This window comes from Oncorhynchus keta, chromosome 23 (assembly GCF_023373465.1).
Source record: "Oncorhynchus keta strain PuntledgeMale-10-30-2019 chromosome 23, Oket_V2, whole genome shotgun sequence".
Lineage (NCBI taxonomy): Eukaryota > Metazoa > Chordata > Actinopteri > Salmoniformes > Salmonidae > Oncorhynchus > Oncorhynchus keta.
This window is the reverse complement of record NC_068443.1, coordinates 17,754,307-17,776,962: the sequence shown is the minus strand read 5'-3', so window position 1 is coordinate 17,776,962 and position 22,656 is coordinate 17,754,307. Positions and strand designations below refer to the sequence as shown.

General features: G+C 45.5%; 1 protein-coding gene and 1 long non-coding RNA gene across 5 annotated transcripts in view; both read right to left on the bottom strand.

The window, feature by feature from the left end:
* Window positions 1-217: 217 nt before the first annotated feature.
* Window positions 218-22,656, bottom strand: part of LOC118376368 (dynamin-3-like) — a 53,922-nt gene continuing 31,483 nt past the window's right edge. Inside the window, exons 14-21 of the mRNA XM_052476688.1 lie at window positions 21,633-21,693; window positions 16,911-17,024; window positions 10,321-10,430; window positions 9,751-9,865; window positions 8,735-8,911; window positions 4,359-4,585; window positions 3,873-4,055; window positions 218-2,134 (exon numbers count right to left, since the gene is read on the bottom strand). Of these exons, the coding sequence (XP_052332648.1) occupies window positions 2,089-2,134; window positions 3,873-4,055; window positions 4,359-4,585; window positions 8,735-8,911; window positions 9,751-9,865; window positions 10,321-10,430; window positions 16,911-17,024; window positions 21,633-21,693 (1,033 nt within the window). The 3' untranslated portion in view covers window positions 218-2,088. The remainder of the gene's footprint in view (window positions 2,135-3,872; window positions 4,056-4,358; window positions 4,586-8,734; window positions 8,912-9,750; window positions 9,866-10,320; window positions 10,431-16,910; window positions 17,025-21,632; window positions 21,694-22,656) is intronic.
* Window positions 17,076-20,561, bottom strand: LOC127911010 (uncharacterized). 4 transcript variants are annotated; one of them, XR_008077319.1, is made up of 5 exons: window positions 18,242-20,560; window positions 18,114-18,209; window positions 17,442-17,857; window positions 17,346-17,409; window positions 17,076-17,313 (listed from the first exon to the last, which is right to left on the bottom strand). It is a non-coding gene; the product is annotated as an uncharacterized LOC127911010 (long non-coding RNA). The 4 variants fall into 4 exon arrangements; XR_008077321.1 differs by lacking the exon at window positions 17,346-17,409 and having other exon boundaries at window positions 17,076-17,345; window positions 18,242-20,561; XR_008077318.1 differs by having other exon boundaries at window positions 17,076-17,409.

The window sequence follows — 22,656 nt, the reverse complement described above, 5'->3', positions numbered from 1 at the left end:
AATCCACCACAATAAAATCAGTTGATTTTAGTTTAGTTTCATATTTGATTCATTTAAATAAACCTTCTGTCTTAGTATTATGTGCAGTGCAGTCTGTGAATGTCCTTTCAACAACGTGTATGTTCAGCTACTGTTTCCAGTGGAGGGGCTAATAGTTTAGCCTGCATGGGTTAATCAGATTAATATATTTTGAAGAGAAACATTTTGGACAAAGGGAAAGTGGGAGGGGAATAGTTTATTGAAGAGAGATACAGACACACAGAAAGAAAAGAACCACTGTTGCAATTCAATTCCCAATTAATCTAAATCCTCCTACATACAATATATTTTCATAACTATAGGAACCACATTGTTGATGTTCTGCTTGATATTGTATGATTTCCTTTCTACAATTAACTTTGGCAATACAGACTTGTAACTCATGCCACTATGGCGGTCTAATTGATCTATTTAGAGAAGTAGAGCGATAGAACACTAGAGACATTGAGAGAACAAGCGCTAGATTGTAACAAGGTCATTATAGTCAACAGTCACCTCTGTATTATTAATACCTTGGTGTGTATGTATGTACTGCAGAACACAGTCTCAAAAGAGGACCACATACATACACAATAACAAACTGACAGAGAGCACTTTACACAAATCCACCTTAAGCTCTGGGCACAGTGGCTGACTGGACTCAGGACTGGGGAGGAAGAGGGAGAGGAGAAAAGGAGAGGACGGGGAGAGGAGGAGGACAGTGAGAGGAGATATATGTTTTACACAGTTCTGAAGTGGCATGTGATCAGTCATGAACACAGGGGAGGTTTGAATCCAACCTGAGGCAAAGGCTAAATGGAGAATGTCACTGTTCTCAATCACACAGAGATATGTATCTTCCCATAGTGGTGACCGGTAATATTAGTGTATTTCTCTGTCTCTCTGTGTGTTGGGAATACTTCCTTCCATCTCGCCAGCCAGCCTCTGTGAGTTTGAGCTTAAAGGTGTGAGGAAGATCTCCACTTGACCAGTGATACAGTAGATACAGGCATACCATTTATTGAGGCTGTTTTGCTTTGAACAATGTCCTCAGCCTTGTTCTATGTGTATTGACTGCTACTACAACACAGGAACAAATCACACAGTAATCCAACATCAAATTAGTCCCAAGGGTCTTGATTTATTAACAGCTTACAACTCAAACATCAAACCAACGTGCAGACAGACAATACATGCACACGTGTTGGCACACTCTCACATACATATATATGCACAAATATACGCACACACTTACATTCACACACACACGCACACACACTCCACTAAGACATATTCTTTCCTCTCTAAGAGAAGAACGAACACCTAGCCAATAACCCACAGAAAGAAGGTGTTGTACAATATGTAATATATGATACTAAAACTAACTTGGCCTAGATAGGCCAATTAGTCCCCTCCCACACACACACACACACACACACACACACACATACACACATACACACATACACACACACACACACACACACACACACACACACACACACACACACACACACACACACACACACACACACACACACACACACACACACACACACACACACACACACACACACACACATGCAATAAAAGCAACCTATGTGCCATGCTGCATTTTGGAATGGGTAGGGCAGTGCCACTGCTGAGCATAGATATGTAGAGAAGCAGCAAGTGGGGTCTAGGTGGAGGTGGGTGGAGGGTGAGGATGGGGTTCTAGGGACAGCAAGATGGTATCTAGGTAAGGGAGATGGAGGTTTTCTAAGGGCTGAAACTCAGTCGGAACTGGATCTGCTAAACAGACCTGGACCACAGGTGAGCACAAGCACACATACAGAAAGATACACCACAAGACAAGCACCATACTGTACATAGATACATGGACATCGATCGTCACCTGGCGTGAGGTCAGGGGTCAGGGACAGAGGGCAAAAGGTTCAATGTCTGCACTATGTAAAGGATAGACAGAAGAGGGGCTTGTGGAGGATAGGGGGAATGGGGTTGGTATGGGGACGGATGAGCGCTAGGGGATGAGCGCTAGGCCCTTAAGAGATCACAAGCTCCTTTGACTGCTTAAGATGGGGGGACATTTCTTGTTGGAGAAGGAGGAGGTCGCCGACTGGGGGCAGGGGAGGAAGGGAGGGTGGGAGGGCAGTAGTGTTTAGAGGACGAAGTATGACAGAGAGAGAGAGAAGAGAGAAGAGAGTAGGAGAGTTGGAGAGAAGCAGAGAGTTAAGTTAGTTGAAAAAGGGTTAAAAACAGGCAATTAGCAATAGCATAAAGGACAGGTGTTAAAAGAGAAATAGCGACTTCAGAGAAAGAAACAGAGAAAAAGTGGCATCCTGAATTTTGAAGGGGTGTTGAGAAACACTTCAGCTGGTGGACTTCCTTGCTTCAGTAACCACAAACTACTGGAATGTGTTTGTGTGTTTTAGTTGAACGATACTGAACAAGAATATAAACGCAACATGCAACAATAAAAAAAAAAATGTATTTGATATTTGTATTAAGGATCCCCATTAGCTGCTGCCAAGGCAGGGGTCCAGCAACATTAAGGCAGTTATACCATTTAAAAACCTTACAATACATTCACAACAGACTTCACAACACATTAAGTGTGTGCCCTCAGGCCCCTACTCTACAGTTACAGCTCATATAAGGAAATCAGTCAATTTAAATAAATTCAGTAGGCCCGAATCTATGGATTTCACATGACTGGGCAGAGGTGCAGCCATTGATGGGTCTGGGAGGGCATAGGCCCATCCACTTGGGAGCCAGGCCCAGCCAATCAGAATGAGTTGTTCCCCACAAAAGGGCTTTATTACAGACAGGAATACTCCTCAGTTTCATCAGCTGTCTGGGTGGCTGGTCTCAGAATATCCCGCAGGTGAAGAAACCGGATGTGGAGGTCCTGGGCTGGCGTGATTACACGTGGTTGGTTGGACGTACTGCTAAAATCTCTAAAATGACGTTGGAGGGGGCTTATGATAGAGAAATGAACATTAAATTCTCTGGCAACAGCTCTGGTGGACATTCCTGCAGTCAGCATGTCAATTACATACTCCCTCAACTTGAGACATCTGTGGCATTGCGTTGTGTGACAAAACTGGACATTTTAGAGTGGCCTGTTATTGTCCCCAGCACAAGGTGCACCTGTGTAATGATCATGCTGTTTAATCAGCTTATTGATATGCCACACCTGTCAGGTGGATGGATTATCTTGGTAAAGGAGAAATGCTCACTAACAGGGATGTAACAGAAATAAGCTTTTTGTACGTTTGGAACATTTCTGGGATCTTTTATTTCAGCTCATGAAACATCTGGCCAAAACTTTACATGTTGCGTTTACATTTTTGTTCAGAATAATAACCCTTAAAATATTCCCCTTTAAATTAGACAGTGGAACTTCTATACATGATGTAGGGAGCTGAGTCGGGTTATATGGTCAGGAAAAACTGATCGTTACCACTAGTAATGGGTACCAAATAGTGTTCAGTGTATCTATCAGTGGAGGCTTGGAAAGGCAGGACGGCTCATAATAATGTCTGGAACAGAGCAAATGAAATGGCATCAAACACATAAAAACCATGTCTTTGATGTATTTAATACTGTCCCACTTATTACGCTCCAGCCATTACCACCAACCCGTCCTCCCCAATTAAGGTGCCACCTACCTCCTGTGGTCTCTATGTATACATATCAGACCCTTTAATTTAAAGGCCAAAGCAATTTACAATGAGTGCATACATTTTTAGTTTGTGATCCCTGTGTGAATTAAACCCTTGCTTTTAGTACACACGATCATGCTCTGACCAACTGAGCCATAAAGGAGCACATAGGCCCTGGGCTGGCCTCACCTGGGGATGCTGGGAGGGGCCCGGTTGGGGCGGCTGGGGACCTGGGGGCTATCAGCACTGTTGTTGAAGGGCCCCAGGGGTCCTGGGCGGTTAGGAGGGGGTGGAGCCCCACGCCCCCCTCCGGGACTAGGGCGCTGGCCTGATGACATCCTCCTGGAACCAGTGGGGCTGGTTGGAGGAGACCTGGGGGGGTGGAGATATGGCCCTCAGTGACCTCTCGTGTATCGACATATTCTTGACATAACAGATAATATAGACTTAACTATTTATGATTTCCTTTTTTTATTTCGCAACACTATCCAAGTAAAAAATGAAATAATAATAATAATATAGTCTTCTTGGAAATCAGTGCAAACCCAGGTCTCCTGCTGGCCAATCCCAACATCTTCACCATTATTAGAACAAGAGTTGACTCCACTACACTAGACTTAGATCAATGTCTAGGGTCTAGGGTAGTCCTTCTCAATGGACTACCAGGATGCCTACCTGTTGCCGCCTCCACCGCGCCAGTCGTTCACGGGCGGCGGCATGGGGGTGGAGATGGTGGTGGTGGAGATGTCTCCTATGATGGCCAGGGCCTCCTTCAGGGACTGGTGAGTCCTGAGAACCTCATCCCTCCTCTGGACCTGCTCCTGGGACTCATCCATCAGGGCACCCTGGTCCCCGGCTGAGTACAGCTGGGCCAGCAGCTCCGCGTTGATGAAGTCCTTCACCTGGTGGCAGGAGAGAGAATTGATGGATAAATCAATCATTCATTCAAATATGTTTATAAAGCCATTATTACAACAATAATTGTCAGCAAGTGCTTTACGGTAACCCAGCCTGTTTGATTTACCAATGCAGAAAGTCTGGAACCAATAGGACACTGAACAGTTTCTACTTCCAAGCCATTAGACTGCTAAACTAGACTGCTAAATAGCTAATCAAATGGCTACCTGTACTATTGACTCACTTTACCCCTTTTCTATATGTACATAGCTACCTCAATTACATCATACCCCATCGACTCGTTACAGCTACTCCCTGTATATAGCCATGTCTATATCAGGCTGCATCACATCTGGCTGTGTTGCCTAGTGAAATAAAGGTTAAATAAAATAATTAAAAATATTACCTCGTACCGCTACACATCAACTCGGTATTGGTACTCCCTGTATAGAGCCATGTTATTACCTGGTACTCCCTGTATAGAGCCATGTTATTACCTGGTACTCTCTTTATAGGTCCATGTTATTACCTGGTACTCCCTGTATAGAGCCATGTTATTACCTGGTACTCCCTGTATAGAGCCATGTTATTACCTGGTACTCCCTGTATAGAGCCATGTTATTACCTGGTACTCCCTGTATAGAGCCATGTTATTACCTGGTACTCCCTGTATAGAGCCATGTTATTACCTGGTACTCCCTGTATAGAGCCATGTTATTACCTGGTACTCCCTGTATAGAGCCATGTTATTACCTGGTACTCCCTGTATAGAGCCATGTTATTACCTGGTACTCCCTGTATGGAGCCATGTTATTACCTGGTACTCCTTTATATAGCCATGTTATTACCTGGTACTCCTGTATAGAGCCATGTTATTACCTGGTACTCCTGTATAGAGCCATGTTATTACCTGGTACTCCTGTATACAGCCATGTTATTACCTGGTACTCCCTGTATAGAGCCATGTTATTACCTGGTACTCCCTGTATAGAGCCATGTTATTACCTGGTACTCCTGTACGGAGCCATGTTATTACCTGGTACTCCCTGTATAGAGCCATGTTATTACCTGGTACTCCCTGTATAGAGCCATGTTATTACCTGGTACTCCCTGTATGGAGCCATGTTATTACCTGGTACTCCCTGTATAGAGCCATGTTATTACCTGGTACTCCCTGTATAGAGCCATGTTATTACCTGGTACTCCCTGTATAGAGCCATGTTATTACCCGCTACTCCCTGTACAGAGCCATGTTATTACCTGGTACTCCCTGTATAGAGCCATGTTACTACCTGGTACTCCCTGTATAGAGCCATGTTATTACCTGGTACTCCCTGTATAGAGCCATGTTATTACGTGGTACTCTCAGTATTTAGCCATGTTATTACCTGGTACTCCCTGTATGGAGCCATGTTATTACCTGGTACTCCCTGTATAGAGCCATGTTATTACCTGGTACTCCCTGTATAGAGCCATGTTATTACCTGGTACTCCCTGTATAGAGCCATGTTATTACCTGGTACTCCCTGTATAGAACCATGTTATTACCTGGTACTCCCTGTATAGAGCCATGTTATTACCTGGTACTCCCTGTATAGAGCCATGTTATTACCTGGTACTCCCTGTATAGAGCCATGTTATTACCTGGTACTCCCTGTATAGAGCCATGTTATTACCTGGTACTCCCTGTATAGAGCCATGTTATTACGTGGTACTCTCAGTATATAGCCATGTTATTACCTGGTACTCCCTGTATAGAGCCATGTTATTACCTGGTACTCTCAGTATAGAGCCATGTTATTACCTGGTACTCCCTGTATAGAGCCATGTTATTACCTGGTACTCCCTGTACAGAGCCATGTTATTACCTGGTACTCCCTGTATAGAGCCATGTTATTACCTGGTACTCCCTGTATAGAGCCATGTTATTACCTGGTACTCTCAGTATAGAGCCATGTTATTACCTGGTACTCCCTGTATACAGCCATGTTATTACCTGGTACTCCCTGTATAGAGCCATGTTATTACCTGGTACTCTCAGTATATAGCCATGTTATTACCTGGTACTCCCTGTATAGAGCCATGTTATTACCTGGTACTCCCTGTATAGAGCCATGTTATTACCTGGTACTCCCTGTATAGAGCCATGTTATTACCTGGTACTCCCTGTATGGAGCCATGTTATTACCTGGTACTCCCTGTATAGAGCCATGTTATTACCTGGTACTCCCTGTATAGAGCCATGTTATTACCTGGTACTCCCTGTATAGAGCCATGTTATTACCTGGTACTCCCTGTATAGAGCCATGTTATTACCTGGTACTCCCTGTATAGAGCCATGTTATTACGTGGTACTCTCAGTATATAGCCATGTTATTACCTGGTACTCCCTGTATAGAGCCATGTTATTACCTGGTACTCTCAGTATATAGCCATGTTATTACCTGGTACTCCCTGTATAGAGCCATGTTATTACCTGGTACTCCCTGTATATAGCCATGTTACTACCTGGTACTCCCTGTATAGAGCCATGTTATTACCTGCTACTCCCTGTATAGAGCCATGTTATTACCTGGTACTCCCTGTATAGAGCCATGTTATTACCTGGTACTCCCTGTATAGAGCCATGTTATTACATGTTACTCTCAGTATAGAGCCATGTTATTACCTGGTACTCTCTGTATAGAGCCATGTTATTACCTGGTATTCCCTGTATAGAGCCATGTTATTACCTGGTACTCCCTGTATGGAGCCATGTTATTACCTGGTACTCTCAGTATATAGCCATGTTATTACCTGGTACTCTCAGTATAGAGCCATGTTATTACCTGGTACTCTCTGTAATAGAGCCATGTTACTACCTGGTACTCCCTGTATAGAGCCATGTTATTACCTGGTACTCTCAGTATAGAGCCATGTTATTACCTGGTACTCCCTGTATAGAGCCATGTTATTACCTGGTACTCTCTGTATAGAGCCATGTTATTACCTGGTACTCCCTGTATAGAGCCATGTTATTGCCTGGTACTCCCTGTATAGAGCCATGTTATTACCTGGTACTCCCTGTATAGAGCCATGTTATTACCTGGTACTCCCTGTATGGAGCCATGTTATTACCTGGTACTCTCAGTATAGAGCCATGTTATTACCTGGTACTCCCTGTACAGAGCCATGTTATTACCTGGTACTCCCTGTATAGAGCCATGTTATTACCTGGTACTCCCTGTATAGAGCCATGTTATTACCTGGTACTCTCAGTATAGAGCCATGTTATTACCTGGTACTCCCTGTATAGAGCCATGTTATTACCTGGTACTCCCTGTATAGAGCCATGTTATTACCTGGTACTCTCAGTATATAGCCATGTTATTACCTGGTACTCCCTGTATAGAGCCATGTTATTACCTGGTACTCCCTGTATAGAGCCATGTTATTACCTGGTACTCCCTGTATAGAGCCATGTTATTACCTGGTACTCCTGTATAGAGCCATGTTATTACCTGGTACTCCCTGTATAGAGCCATGTTATTACCTGGTACTCCCTGTATAGAGCCATGTTATTACCTGGTACTCTCAGTATAGAGCCATGTTATTACCTGGTACTCCCTGTATAGAGCCATGTTATTACCTGGTACTCCCTGTATAGAGCCATGTTATTACCTGGTACTCCCTGTATGGAGCCATGTTATTACCTGGTACTCTCAGTATATAGCCATGTTATTACCTGGTACTCTCAGTATAGAGCCATGTTATTACCTGGTACTCTCTGTAATAGAGCCATGTTATTACCTGGTACTCTCTGTATATAGCCATGTTATTACCTGGTACTCTCAGTATAGAGCCATGTTATTACCTGGTACTCTCTGTAATAGAGCCATGTTATTACCTGGTACTCTCTGTATATAGCCATGTTATTACCTGGTACTCTCTGTATATAGCCATGTTATTACCTGGTACTCTCAGTATAGAGCCATGTTATTACCTTATTACCTGATTTGATTTAGCTTGCCTAGCACAAAGAAACCATTAGAATAATCGAAAAAGTTGCACACCAGTCAGGCTCAAGCTGACGCTGAAGTTATTTTAAAGATTTCAACTACCATTTGAACCCAGTTCTGATAGCACTACGCCAGCGTGAAGCAGAGGTCTCTTACGTTGCTGATCATGAGGTGCATAATGGTCTTGGGCATGAGGTCGCGGATGCACTTGTTGACGATGGCCATGTAGGAGTCGACCAGGTTGCGGATGGTTTCCACTTTTCGCTCCAGCTGAGGGTCCATGGTAAAGTTGTCCTGGGACGAGGACGAGGAGCCGCCGCCCTCACTCTCCACCTGGAGGAAAAGGGCTTTTACTTTTAACACACCTGTATTTAGCAATACAGAGCTAGTGGCTTGCATCTTTAGATGCAGAAAAATTGTGTTTATCAATGACAAATATTAATAACTTTATTCGTAGTGCGCTTTTCATTACAAACGGAAATCACAAAGCTCTGTACATCAGAAACAACCATAGCACAGGCTTTTAAAAAGGGCTAAAATCTTTTAACAAAAATGAGTTACAAGTACGAATAGCATATCAACAAAATGTAGCCTACAGCTATTGTGACTAGTTACATCATCTTCACACTTACATCAATCTTCAGGGAGAAAGACAGAGAGGATGGAGAGATTAAAGTGATATGATGAGTCACTTGGGAAGTGATAGGAGAGATATTACTTTTTTTAATTGTAAAAACATACAGTACCAGTCAAAAGTTTGGACACACCTACTCATTTAAGTGTATTTCTTTATTTGTACTATTTTCTACATTGTAGAATAATATTAAAGACATCAAAACACACATGGAATCATGTAGTAACCAAAAAAGTGTTAAACAAATCTAAATGTATTTTATATTTGAGAAACTTCAAAGTAGCCCATCTTTGCCTTGATGACAGCTTTGCACACTCTTGGCATAGGTAGTCATGGGTAATATGTAAGATGTGGTGGACAGGATTTACAGTGAGTCAGTGACTAATATGGGGTGATGCCACAGGAAGTGGTCACAGTGGTGGGCACCAGGGTCGAGGTCAATTCCATTTAGATTCAGCCAATTCGGCTGGCTTTGTGTATAGACTGAATGGAAATGGAATTGCCCCCAACGCTGGTGGCCCGTGCAGCAGTCACTCACATTGGAAGATCTTTCGGGGTAGACCCCAGCGCGTAGGAGAGAAGCCCTCCAACTGTCCACCTCATCCTGAGTGTCACAGGCCAGCTCCAGGAAACGGTTGTCCTTGTACACGTTCCTGTCGGACCACAACACAGGGGAGGGGAGGAGGAAGTTAGATACACTGCTTCCAGGTCCCCTTAGGGGTCAAGGCAGGGGGTGTCAGGCCCATCTAGTTAAATAAAGCCGAGGAAGAGAAGAAGCCCACCAGCCACATTGGTTTCTGTCTTCCTGTACAGTTTGTGTTATTAGAAGTAGTGGTACCAAAGTAGGAATATTTAAAGTAAAAGTACACTTAGAAAAAAAGGTGCTATCTACAGTAGAACCTAAAAGGGTTCTTCGGCTGTCTGCATAGGTGAACTCTTTGAATAACCATTTTTGGTTCCCTTATGGGTTTCACAGAGGGTTCTACCTGGAAAACAGACAGAGTTCTACATGGAACCAAAAAGGTTCCCCTAAGGGCATAGCCGAAGAACCCTTTGTACCGCTACAATATTAAAAGTGAACTCTATTAGGATGTGTCTGGTTCCAGACCTCTGCTCGGTGTTGAAGATGGCGAAGGCGTGCTTGCTGGACATAAAGCCTTTCTCCACGTCTCGCACCTTCAGGTTGTCAAGAGGGAGCATGTATTTCTTCTCCTTCTCCTGAGAAACACAAACAGAAAGGAAGAGGCCATCAGGTTTGACAATAGAAACAAGCAAATGCAAAGAACCATAGCATGGAAATGCATACTTCTTTTCTGATTACTGTCTGATCTCTGTGTGTCAAATGATGTATATTTTTTGGTTCGATTTTTAATCAAGAGGTTGGGTTAATTGGGCGACGATCCAGGGAAAAGAGAGAGAAGGGGAATGTGGAGACAAGGGTAAGGAGAGGGAGAATTTAGGGGGAGCGCAGGGGAGAGGAGAGAGGGTGGGGGAGCACAGACGGGGAGATAGAGGGGAGGTGGAAAAGGGGAAGAATAATGAGAGTGAGAGGTAGAGCGGGGCAGGAGAGGGAGGGTAAGGGAGAGAGAAAGAGAAAGCCTACATGTGGAAGTCATTAGTGTTTTGGTCAAGACACAGTCGTTCTCCATAGTACATCTGTAAGGGAGGGGGACCTGGGGCTGGAGGAAACCTTCTGGCTATGGGATGAGGGAGGGGGGGGGCTGGGGCTGGGGCTGGAGGAAACTTTCTGGCTACGGGAGAAGGAGCTGGGGCTGGAGGAAACCTGGCTACGGGAGAGGGAGCTGGGGCTGCAGGAAACCTTCTGGCTACGGGAGAGGGAGCTGGTGCTGGAGGAAACCTTCTGGCTACGGGAGAGGGAGCTGGGGCTGGAGGAAACCTTCTGGCTACGGGAGAGGGAGCTGGTGCTGGAGGAAACCTTCTGGCTACAGGAGAGGGAGCTGGGGCTGGAGGAAACCTTCTGACTACGGGAGGGGGAGCTGGTGCTGGAGGAAAACCTTCTGGCTATGGGAGGGGGAGCTGGGGCTGGAGGAAACCTTCTAGCTATGGGAGGTGGAGCTGGGGCTGGAGGAAACCTTCTAGCTACGGGAGAGGGAGCTGGTGCTGGAGGAAACATTTTGGCTACGGGAGAGGGAGCTGGTGCTGGAGGAAACCTTCTGGCTACAGGAGGGGGAGCTGGGGCTTGAGGAAACCTTCTGGCTACGGGAGGGGGAGCTGGGCTGGAAGAGACCTTCTGGCTACGGGAGGGGGAGCTGGGGCTTGAGGAAACCTTTTGGCTATGGGAGGGGGAGCTGGGGCTTGAGGAAACCTTTTGGCTATGGGAGGGGGAGCTGGGCTGGAGGAAACCTTCTGGCTACAGGAGAGGGAGCTGGGGCTGGAGGAAACCTTCTTGCTACGGGAGGTGGAGCTGGGCTGGAGGAAACCTTCTGGCTATGGAAACACAGATGTGGAGAAACACAGGGGACTCAGGGGACTCTGCGGTGTGTATGTGAACATGGACATCAGAAGAAACAGAGGGCTGCTTGTCTGGATAACACTGAGCATGACAAAGTTTTAAAGGTGGGTGCAACAAGTCAAGATGGAGAGTAAAAAGTAATGTAAAATTCTCCATCACTCAATCCATCCATCTCTCCATAACTCAATCCATCCATCTCTCCATCACTCAATCCATCCATCTCTCCATCACTCAATCCATCCATCTCTCATAACTCAATCCATCCATCTCTCCATCACTCAATCCATCCATGTCTCCATCACTCAATCCATCCATCTCTCCATCACTCAATCCATCCATCTCTCCATCACTCAATCCATCCATCTCTCCATCACTCAATCCATCCATCTCTCCATAACTCAATACATCCATCTCTCCATCACTCAATCCATCCATCTCTCCATCACTCAATCCATCCATCTCTCCATCACTCAATCCATCCATCTCTCCATCACTCAATCCATCCATCTCTCCATCACTCAATCCATCCATCTCTCCATCACTCAATCATCCATCTCTCCATCACTCAATCCATCCATCTCTCCATCACTCAATCCATCCATCTCTCCATAACTCAATCCATCCATCTCTCCATCACTCAATCCATCCATCTCTCCATCACTCAATCCATCCATCTCTCATCACTCAATCCATCCATCCCTCCATAACTCAATCCATCCATCTCTCCATCACTCAATCCATCCATCTCTCCATCACTCAATCCATCCATCTCTCCATAACTCAATCCATCCATCTCTCCATCACTCAATCCATCCATCTCTCATCACTCAATCCATCCATCTCTCCATCACTCAATCCATCCATCTCTCCATAACTCAATCCATCCATCTCTCCATCACTCAATCCATCCATCTCTCCATCACTCAATCATCCATCTCTCCATCACTCAATCCATCCATCTCTCCATCACTCAATCCATCCATCTCTCCATCACTCAATCCATCCATCTCTCCATCACTCAATCATCCATCTCTCCATCACTCAATCCATCCATCTCTCCATCACTCAATCCATCCATCTCTCCATAACTCAATCCATCCATCTCTCCATCACTCAATCCATCCATCTCTCCATCACTCAATCCATCCATCTCTCATCACTCAATCCATCCATCCCTCCATAACTCAATCCATCCATCTCTCCATCACTCAATCCATCCATCTCTCATCACTCAATCCATCCATCCCACCATAACTCAATCCATCCATCTCTCCATCACTCAATCCATCCATCTCTCCATCACTCAATCCATCCATCTCTCCATAACTCAATCCATCCATCTCTCCATCACTCAATCCATCCATCTCTCCATCACTCAATCATCCATCTCTCCATCACTCAATCCATCCATCTCTCCATCACTCAATCATCCATCTCTCCATCACTCAATCCATCCATCTCTCCATCACTCAATCCATCCATCTCTCCATCACTCAATCATCCATCTCTCCATCCTCACCATCTCAATTCTTCACTCTCACATTCTCTCGCTTTCTCTCTCTCTCTCTATTAACCCTCCCCCTCTTATTTCTTCAATATTTTTTCTTTCCATTCCAGAGGGGCCCACTTCCTGCCTGATTTGTCGGGTAAGGAGGTTGAGAGGGGGATAGAGAGAGAGGGAGAGGTAGAGAGAGAGTGAGAAAAGGAGAGAGAGGGGGGGAGAGATTAAATGACAGCCTGGTGTTGACTTAACATCTGCTACCGCTTAACAGTACAGAGAGACAGAGAGAAGGAGGGAAGGAGGGAAGGAGGGAAGGAGGGAAGGAGGGAAGGAGAGAAGTAGGCAAGGAGAGAAGGAGGGAGGGAGGGAGGTAGGGAGAGGAGGCAAGGGGGCAGGAGGGGGAGGGAGGGAGGGAGGGAGGGAGGGAGGGAGGGAGGGAGGGAGGGAGGGAGGGAGGGAGGGAGGGAGGGAGGGAGGGAGGGAGGGAGGGAGGGAGGGAGGGAGGGAGGGAGGGGGAGGCAAGGGGGCAGGAGGGAAGGAGAGAAGGAGAGGAGGTAAGGAGGGAGAGAAGGAGGGAAGGAGAGAAGGAGGTAGGGAGAGGAGGCAAAGGGGGCAGGAGGGAAGGAGAGAAGGAGAGGAGGGAAGGAGGGAGGGAGGGAGGGGAAGAACTTCCAGAGTGAAGTTAAGAAAGAGAGGGAGACCTGAAGAAGAAACAAAACGAAGGATTTAGAAAACTGGAACAACAGAGGTGTCAAGATCTGACCCCTGCAGAGCCATGGTAGGATATTACTAGACAAAACAATGGGAGTAGAAAATGAGAAATGAAAAATACACTTTGCAGACCTCTCTAGTTTGTATTCCCCAAGGGGTCACTCCAACCCATATATGGCCACACGGGTCCCTCCCTCTTCCTCCATCTCTCTCACTCTCTTTCCCTCCCTTTCTCTTTCCCTCTCTCTTTTTTGTAATATCCCCTCCCAGAGTGCTTAGCCAGTCTGTCCCGGTCGGTCATCTGCGTGAATGTGCCACGTCAAGCCTGGATACTCTGCCTGGCCGACATGACCCAAACGGACCGCGATGGGAGCGACACACAGAAACACAATAAACAAAAAAACTAACGAGAGAGGGGGAGAAGAGGTGACGCAGACTGGTGAAAAGAAAACAGTGATTTTGGGGATCGGGTGGGGGTTCCCTACTTCTTGATTCCAAAATGGAGGAGGATGAGGGAGGAAGGCAAAGAGCAGCAACCGTGCAGCCCTACTGCCTATATGTGGCCTGACACTCTGAGTCTGTCTATCCGGCTCCGTCCTCCCAGTGTTCAGACTACCTGTTCATTGTCATACTGGTGTACAGTAGTCTGCACATTGGTTAGACTGGGCAGGGAAGCACTTCTCTTCTCTTTGGGGAAACATTGGCTTTCAAGGAGTGGGTTTGATTAGCCACACTCCACCATGGAGTATCTTCCAGAGCTGCCTGCTCGTCTCTGCTTCCTCCTTTACTGTGTGTGTTAACTATCGGTTCTCACTAGGGCATCCTATTTGTACTTTGTGGCTGTTGTAACTGCATTTTTTAAAAACACTTATTTTATTTATGCAACACATGTATAACATCAGTTTCCTGACGAAAATGCCTATGCTATAACAAAGTTGTTTTTTTCATAGTCAGGTCTAGACCAATGTGTTGTAATGTCTTTGAAACAGTTTTTCTGCTAAATGTACAGAACAACAGTAATAGAAATGTATAGGCTCCCATGCACAAAGAATTCAGCCCTGATTGGCTCTGGTGCAGTAAAGGGAGGAGCAGCAGCGGCTCCATAGAATCAAACACAGAACAGTGGTCAACCCATCCATCAACTCCTGCTTCAAATACAAACACATACTTCTAGTACTTCATTGGGGTTGGGCGTTTACAGTAACTATGTTGCCTAAATATACAGTCAAACTCATAGTGATGAAATATAATAGTAAATCATTTCATTCCGTGATCAAACTATTGTGTGAAAGATGATCTTCATATTGCCCAGGGTGTGCAAGCGGAAATCAGCGAGAAATATTACTTCACTCATGATATAATAAACCAGTGAGGGGAGTGGCCTGGTGGTTTGGTAGGTTGGTGGGGTTAGTAGATGGCGGTGTTGAGAGGATGTATAGGAATCAGTGGTATTGTTGGGGTAAAGTATCGTATTGGGGTTGTATACTGTATAGAGATTGGAATTAGTGGTGGGTGTAGTATGCTTGCTAGGATTAGCAATGGTGTTGGGAATGCTTTTACTGCACTGTTAGGGTGGTATTTCAGAGGCTGTGGGTTGGTATTGCTGATAGATGGTTTGCATAATGAAGGGGTATTTTACTGTACTGTTAGGGTGGTATTTCAGAGGCTGTGGGTTGGCATTGCTGATGGATGGTTTGGATATTGAAGGGGTGTTGGGTTCAGAAACAGAGAGGGAGGAATATTGTCATTTAATAGGGGATTTCTCCCCACTGAATCATTGGAGGCTGATGTTTGGACTAAAAACTTGCCAAGAATGTGTGCTGTTCCAGAGAAACTGCCAACTGCACCAAGAAAGAGGCGGGGGGGGGGGACGGGACAGAGCTAGAGAGTGTGTGTGTGTCTAATCAAGTGTGTGTGTGTGTGTGTGTGTGTGTGTGTGTGTGTGTGTGTGTGTGTGTGTGCGTGCGTGCGTGCGTGCGTGCGTGCGTGCGTGCGTGCGTGCGTGCGTGCGTGCGTGCGTGCGTGTGTGTGTGTGTGTAGAATAAATATACAGTAAAACGCACAAGGAAAGTAAAGAAATGCTTGGTTGAATATCAGAACTGCTTGAGAGTCAATGCAACTTGAGAATGTCTACGTTCCACCCAGTTAATGTCTATACCTATTAATAATCAAATAATGCCTTATAAAGCCAACACATTACCGTTTTTGTGTAAATGTGTGTGTTTGTATAATGTGTGTGAGTATGTGTGACCAGTGGTTTGATTTGGGATTGTTCCAATTGTGCAAAAGAAAACCAAATGCTTTAACTCCCAACGGAGTGAGAGAGGAGAGGTGGAGAGAGAGAAAGAGAGACAGAAAGAAAAGATGGGGAAACTCAAAGACAGACAAAGTGGGCGAGACAGCTGATAGGGTCACAAACAGTCCACATAGTTTAATCCTCTCTATGTTCAGAATGTGGTCAATACACAGCCATATTCACTGGACAGGACTCAAAAGTATTTTATATCCTCTTCCTCTCTTTCTATGACCTATGGATGTCATCTGCTGACCAGTGCATGGATTGGCTGACTCCGGGAGTTGCTGTGTGTCTGCCTGTCTACACTTGCTGTGCAGAACTTCCTGGAACCTGTACAGCAGGCACAGACAGGCAGACAGACACCAGCCCACCAAGCTATGATGAACGCAACATTCAGTCAATCAAGGAGCACCCTGCATCTCAAGGGGAGGGGAAACCCCACTGAAGAGCCAATGGGGAACCACCGTTGAGTTGTGATTCAGTGAGTAGTCAGAAGGTATGATTTATAAAATGTCCTCTACAGATATATCAAACAAAAGAGACTCTTATGACATTGGAATATTCTACCATTTGTTTACCCTGTCCTCCCTTCTGCCAGACATTAACCAGAAATTATGTTCCAATCCACCAACACCAGAAATCTAGCCATAAACTGCATCTAACTTACTGTGATTGACTACCGTACTAACCCACCCTGAAGAGGGTTGACTAACTCACCTCATCATCCTTAAACCAGGACAGGCTCTCAGCGGTCAGGACAAACCAGTACTCCTTGGCCCCACCTTTAATGATGCTGATGTTGTTGATGGTTAGCCAGCCCTTACGGATGACCTGTAGAGAGGGTAGGGGGCAGAGGTCAGAGGTTAGAGAACAGGGATTAAGAGATGGGGCCATAGTGGTGGCGGGTGTTGTGATTGTCAGGAAGAAAATTCTGACAGGTTTAAAGGCACTGAACAGTTGTCAGGTCAACACAGAAGCTAAACCTACTGTACCCATCCTCCACTGATTACACATTCTGTCAAACCTGGCTTGCTAGGCTACTATACATAACCAAACCTGGCTTGCTAGGCTACTATATGTAACCAAACCTGGCTTGCTAGGCTACTATACATAACCAAACCTGGCTTGCTAGGCTACTATACATAACCAAACCTGGCTTGCTAGGCTATTATACATAACCAAACCTGGCTTGCTAAGCTACTATATGTAACCAAACCTGGCTTGCTAGGCTACTCTACATAACCAAACCTGGCTTGCTAGGCTACTATACATAACCAAACCTGGCTTGCTAGGCTACTATACATAACCAAACCTGGCTTGCTAGGCTACTATACATAACCAAACCTGCCTTGCTAAGCTACTATATGTAACCAAACCTGGCTTGCTAGGCTACTATACATAACCAAACCTGGCTTGCTAGGCTACTATACATAACCAAACATGGCTTGCTAGGCTACTATATGTAACCAAACCTGGCTTGCTAGGCTACTATACATAACCAAACCTGGCTTGCTAGGCTACTATACATAACCAAACCTGGCTTGCTAGGCTACTATACATAACCAAACCTGGCTTGCTAAGCTACTATATGTAACCAAACCTGGCTTGCTAGGCTACTATACATAACCAAACCTGGCTTGCTAGGCTACTATACATAACCAAACCTGGCTTGCTAGGCTACTATACATAACCAAACCTGCCTTGCTAAGCTACTATATGTAACCAAACCTGGCTTGCTAGGCTACTATACATAACCAAACCTGGCTTGCTAGGCTACTATACATAACCAAACATGGCTTGCTAGGCTACTATATGTAACCAAACCTGGCTTGCTAGGCTACTATACATAACCAAACCTGGCTTGCTAGGCTACTATACATAACCAAACCTGGCTTGCTAGGCTACTATACATAACCAAACCTGGCTTGCTAAGCTACTATATGTAACCAAACCTGGCTTGCTAGGCTACTATACATAACCAAACCTGGCTTGCTAGGCTACTATACATAACCAAACCTGGCTTGCTAAGCTACTATATGTAACCAAACCTGGCTTGCTAGGCTACTATACATAACCAAACCAATTTTTGCACAGATATGATGTATGAATAATAAAATGCAATGAGAAAGTGTGTTGTGTGAGAACTCAAAGTTAATCGATTGTGTCAGTGTGTATCTTTGTGACTCAACCAGACCACAACATGTGACTGAGTTCCGTTCGGTGACAGTCTCCTGGCACAACAAGGCACTAGGGTGACAGTCACAAACACAGGTCTGTGTCACAGTGTTAAGAAGTGGCTGTTGGGTTATTAGTGCTTCATTACATCCCCAAAACACACAATATTAGCATTATAGCATTAGTGCTACATCAGTGTCCATTGTGTTAGGTGTGTTAACCAGCAGGCACAACAAGCCCAAGGATTGAGTGAATATTAAGTTAGGTGTCTCAGACGGCATAGAACCACTAAGGGGGTTACCCAAACAGTTCATTTATAAAGTCTTGATTTTGTTCAGTTGTTTGCACGAATCAAAGATTTTTACAACACCATTTGTATTGGGAGGCTGATTGTGAAAGGTAACCCCCTGTGGTCAAAGGGATGAGGGAGTGTCGTAATGTAAACTGTTGCTCTTACAATCAGGCCTGAGGCGGGAGGAGAGGAGGCCTGAAACAGGAAGGAAGTGGGCCGTTAAAACACCTGGGGCACCACATTATGTGGGTACCACGTCTGGATACAACCTCACGACTGGAACCTGCCACACCTGGCTCAAATACATCAAGGCAAATACATTCTAATACTTGAGTTGTGGTTGATTTAGCTTGGAGTTTGTACTTTTGGGACTATTCCATTGGTTCCATTGTACAGCAGACAAACTAAATCAACACAGATCAAGTATTTAAAAGTACTTGACATGTGTATTTGCCATAGCAGTTGAGTGGGTTCAAGTTAGCATACCTTGAGAAGTGGAAAAAGCTATAAACAGCAGCACACTCAAAGTGACCACAAGAGGGAGCCACACTCAATGAGCAGTAGAGTGAGTATTTTTAAATGTTTTATTTTATTAGGATCCCCATTAGCTGCCGCTAAAGCAGGCAGCAGGCATAGCCCAACCCTAACCCCAACGAGTAATACTCACCAACCAGACCACACACCCAAAACAGGGCAGCTCAGATTCTCACTAAGGGCTTGGGATGAAATGCATGGGGGCACCTTGATGATATAGAAGTGGTTCAAACACAGTGATGATGGGAAACAGAGCGTAAAAACATCTGTTTGGTTTGTACACACTGACATAACAATAAGTGTCACCATCCAAGTGAAAAAGACACACAAAGGCTATTGAAAGGTCCCCAAAATCAACATGAAATGCAAAAACATGCGACACACAGGTAATGGATGTATACCGTACTGGAGTATACATACCATGTGTGTACAAATGAATGATAGATAAATAAACAATTAAGAGTCTGTGTCCTGTTTCCTCCTCTATGGTCCTGTTTCCTCCTCTATGGTCTGTTTCCTCCTCTATGGTCTGTTTCCTCCTCTATGGTCCTGTTTCCTCCTCTATGGTCTGTTTCCTCCTCTATGGTCTGTTTCCTCCTCTATGGTCCTGTTTCCTCCTCTATGGTCTGTTTCCTCCTCTATGGCCTGTTTCCTCCTCTATGGTCCTGTTACCTCCTCTATGGTCCTGTTTCCTCCTCTATGGTCCTGTTTCCTCCTCTATGGTCTGTTTCCTCCTCTATGGTCCTGTTTCCTCCTCTATGGTCTGTTTCCTCCTCTATGGTCTGTTTCCTCCTCTATGGTCCTGTTTCCTCCTCTATGGTCTGTTTCCTCCTCTATGGTCTGTTTCCTCCTCTATGGTCTGTTTCCTCCTCTATGGTCCTGTTTCCTCCTCTATGGTCTGTTTCCTCCTCTATGGTCTGTTTCCTCCTCTATGGTCTGTTTCCTCCTCTATGTCCCTGTTTCCTCCTCTATGGTCTGTTTCCTCCTCTATGGTCTGTTTCCTCCTCTATGGTCCTGTTTCCTCCTCTATGGTCTGTTTCCTCCTCTATGGTCTGTTTCCTCCTCTATGGTCTGTTTCCTCCTCTATGGTCCTGTTTCCTCCTCTATGGTCTGTTTCCTCCTCTATGGTCTGTTTCCTCCTCTATGGTCCTGTTTCCTCCTCTATGGTCTGTTTCCTCCTCTATGGTCTGTTTCCTCCTCTATGGCCCTGTTTCCTCCTCTATGGTCTGTTTTCTCCTATATGGTCTGTTTCCTCATCTATGGTCTGTTTCCTCCTCTATGGTCATGTTTCCTCCTCTATGGTCCTGTTTCCTCCTCTAAGGTCTGTTTCCTCCTCTATGGTCTGTTTCCTCCTCTATGGTCTGTTTCCTCCTCTATGGCCTGTTTCCTCTTCTATGGTCTGTTTCCTCATCTATGGTCTGTTTCCTCCTCTATGGTCATTTTTCTCCTATATGGTCTGTTTCCTCATCTATGGTCTGTTTCCTCCTCTATGGTCATTTTCCTCCTCTATGGCCCTGTTTCCTCCTCTATGGTCTGTTTTCTCCTATATGGTCTGTTTCCTCATCTATGGTCTGTTTCCTCCTCTATGGTCCTGTTTCCTCCTCTATGGTCTGTTTCCTCCTCTATGGTCTGTTTCCTCCTCTATGGTCCTGTTTCCTCCTCTATGGTCTGTTTCCTCCTCTATGGTCTGTTTCCTCCTCTATGGCCCTGTTTCCTCCTCTATGGTCTGTTTTCTCCTATATGGTCTGTTTCCTCATCTATGGTCTGTTTCCTCCTCTATGGTCATTTTCCTCCTCTATGGTCCTGTTTCCTCCTCTATGGTCTGTTTCCTCCTCTATGGTCTGTTTCCTCCTCTATGGTCTGTTTTCTCCTCTATGGCCCTGTTTTCTCCTATATGGTCTGTTTCCTCATCTATGGTCTGTTTCCTCCTCTATGGTCATTTTCTCCTATATGGTCTGTTTCCTCATCTATGGTCTGTTTCCTCCTCTATGGTCATGTTTCCTCCTCTATGGTCCTGTTTCCTCCTCTATGGTCTGTTTCCTCCTCTATGGTCTGTTTCCTCCTCTATGGTCTGTTTCCTCCTCTATGGTCTGTTTCCTCCTCTATGGCCTGTTTCCTCTTCTATGGTCTGTTTCCTCCTCTATAGGCCTGTTTCCTCCTCTATGGTCCTGTTTCCTCCTCTATAGGCCTGCTTCCTCCTCTATGGTTCCTGTTTCCTCCTCTATGGCATGCACCCCACTGTGTGAGCCAGGGCACCCATGACCTTTTGCCCAAGTGTGTGTGTGTGTGTGTGTGTGTGTGTGTGTGTGTGTGTGTGTGTGTGTGTGTGTGTGTGTGTGTGTGTGTGTGTGTGTGTGTGTGTGTGTGTGTGTGTGTGTGTGTGTGTGTGTGTGTGTGTGTGTGTGTGTGTGTAGTTCAGATCCTCCTCTATGCCTCACCTGGCTGACCTGGCTTGCAGCATTACTCTGCTTGCTGCTCTGCTTGCTGCTCTGCTGTGCACTATGGAGGAGAGACAGTGAGAGAGAGAGAGACAGCAGAAAGACAGCAGAGAAACAAAGAGAGACAGAGAGAGACAACAGAGAAATAGCAGAAGACAGAGAGATGCAGCAGAGAGACGACAGAAAGACACAGCAGAGATGCACCAGAGAGACAGCAGAGAGACAGAAAGACACAGCAGAGAGACAGAAAGACACAGCACAGAGACAGAAAGACACAGCACAGAGACAGAAAGACACAGCAGAGAGACAGCAGAGAGACAGAAAGACACAGCAGAGAGACAGCAGAGAGACAGAAAGACACAGCAGAGAGACAGCAGAGAGACAGAAAGACACAGCAGAGAGACAGAAAGACACAGCAGTGAGACAGCAGAGAGACAGAAAGACACAGCAGAGAGACAGCAGAGAGACAAAGACACAGCAGAGAGACAGCAGAGAGACAGAAAGACACAGCAGAGAGACAGAAGACACAGCAGAGACACACAGACAGAGAGACAGAAAGACACAGCAGAGACACAGCAGAGAGACAGAAAGACACATCAGAGAGACAGAAAGACACAGCAGAGAGACAGCAGAGAGACAAAAAGACACAGCAGAGAGACAGAAAGACACAGCAGAGAGACAGCAGAGAGACAGAAAGACACAGCAGAGAGACAGCAGAGAGACAGAAAGACACAGCAGACAGCAGAGACAGAAAGACACAGCAGAGAGACAGAAAGACAGAAAGACAGCAGAGAGACAGCAGACAGAAAGACTCACAGAGAGACAGACACAGCACAGCAGAGAGACAGCAGAGAGACAGAAAGACACAGCAGAGAGACAGCAGAGAGACAGAAAGACACAGCAGAGAGACAGACAGAAAGAGACAGCAGAGAGACAGAAAGACACAGCAGAGAGACAGCAGAGAGACAGAAAGACACAGCAGAGAGACAGCAGAGAGACAGAAAGACACAGCAGAGAGACAGCA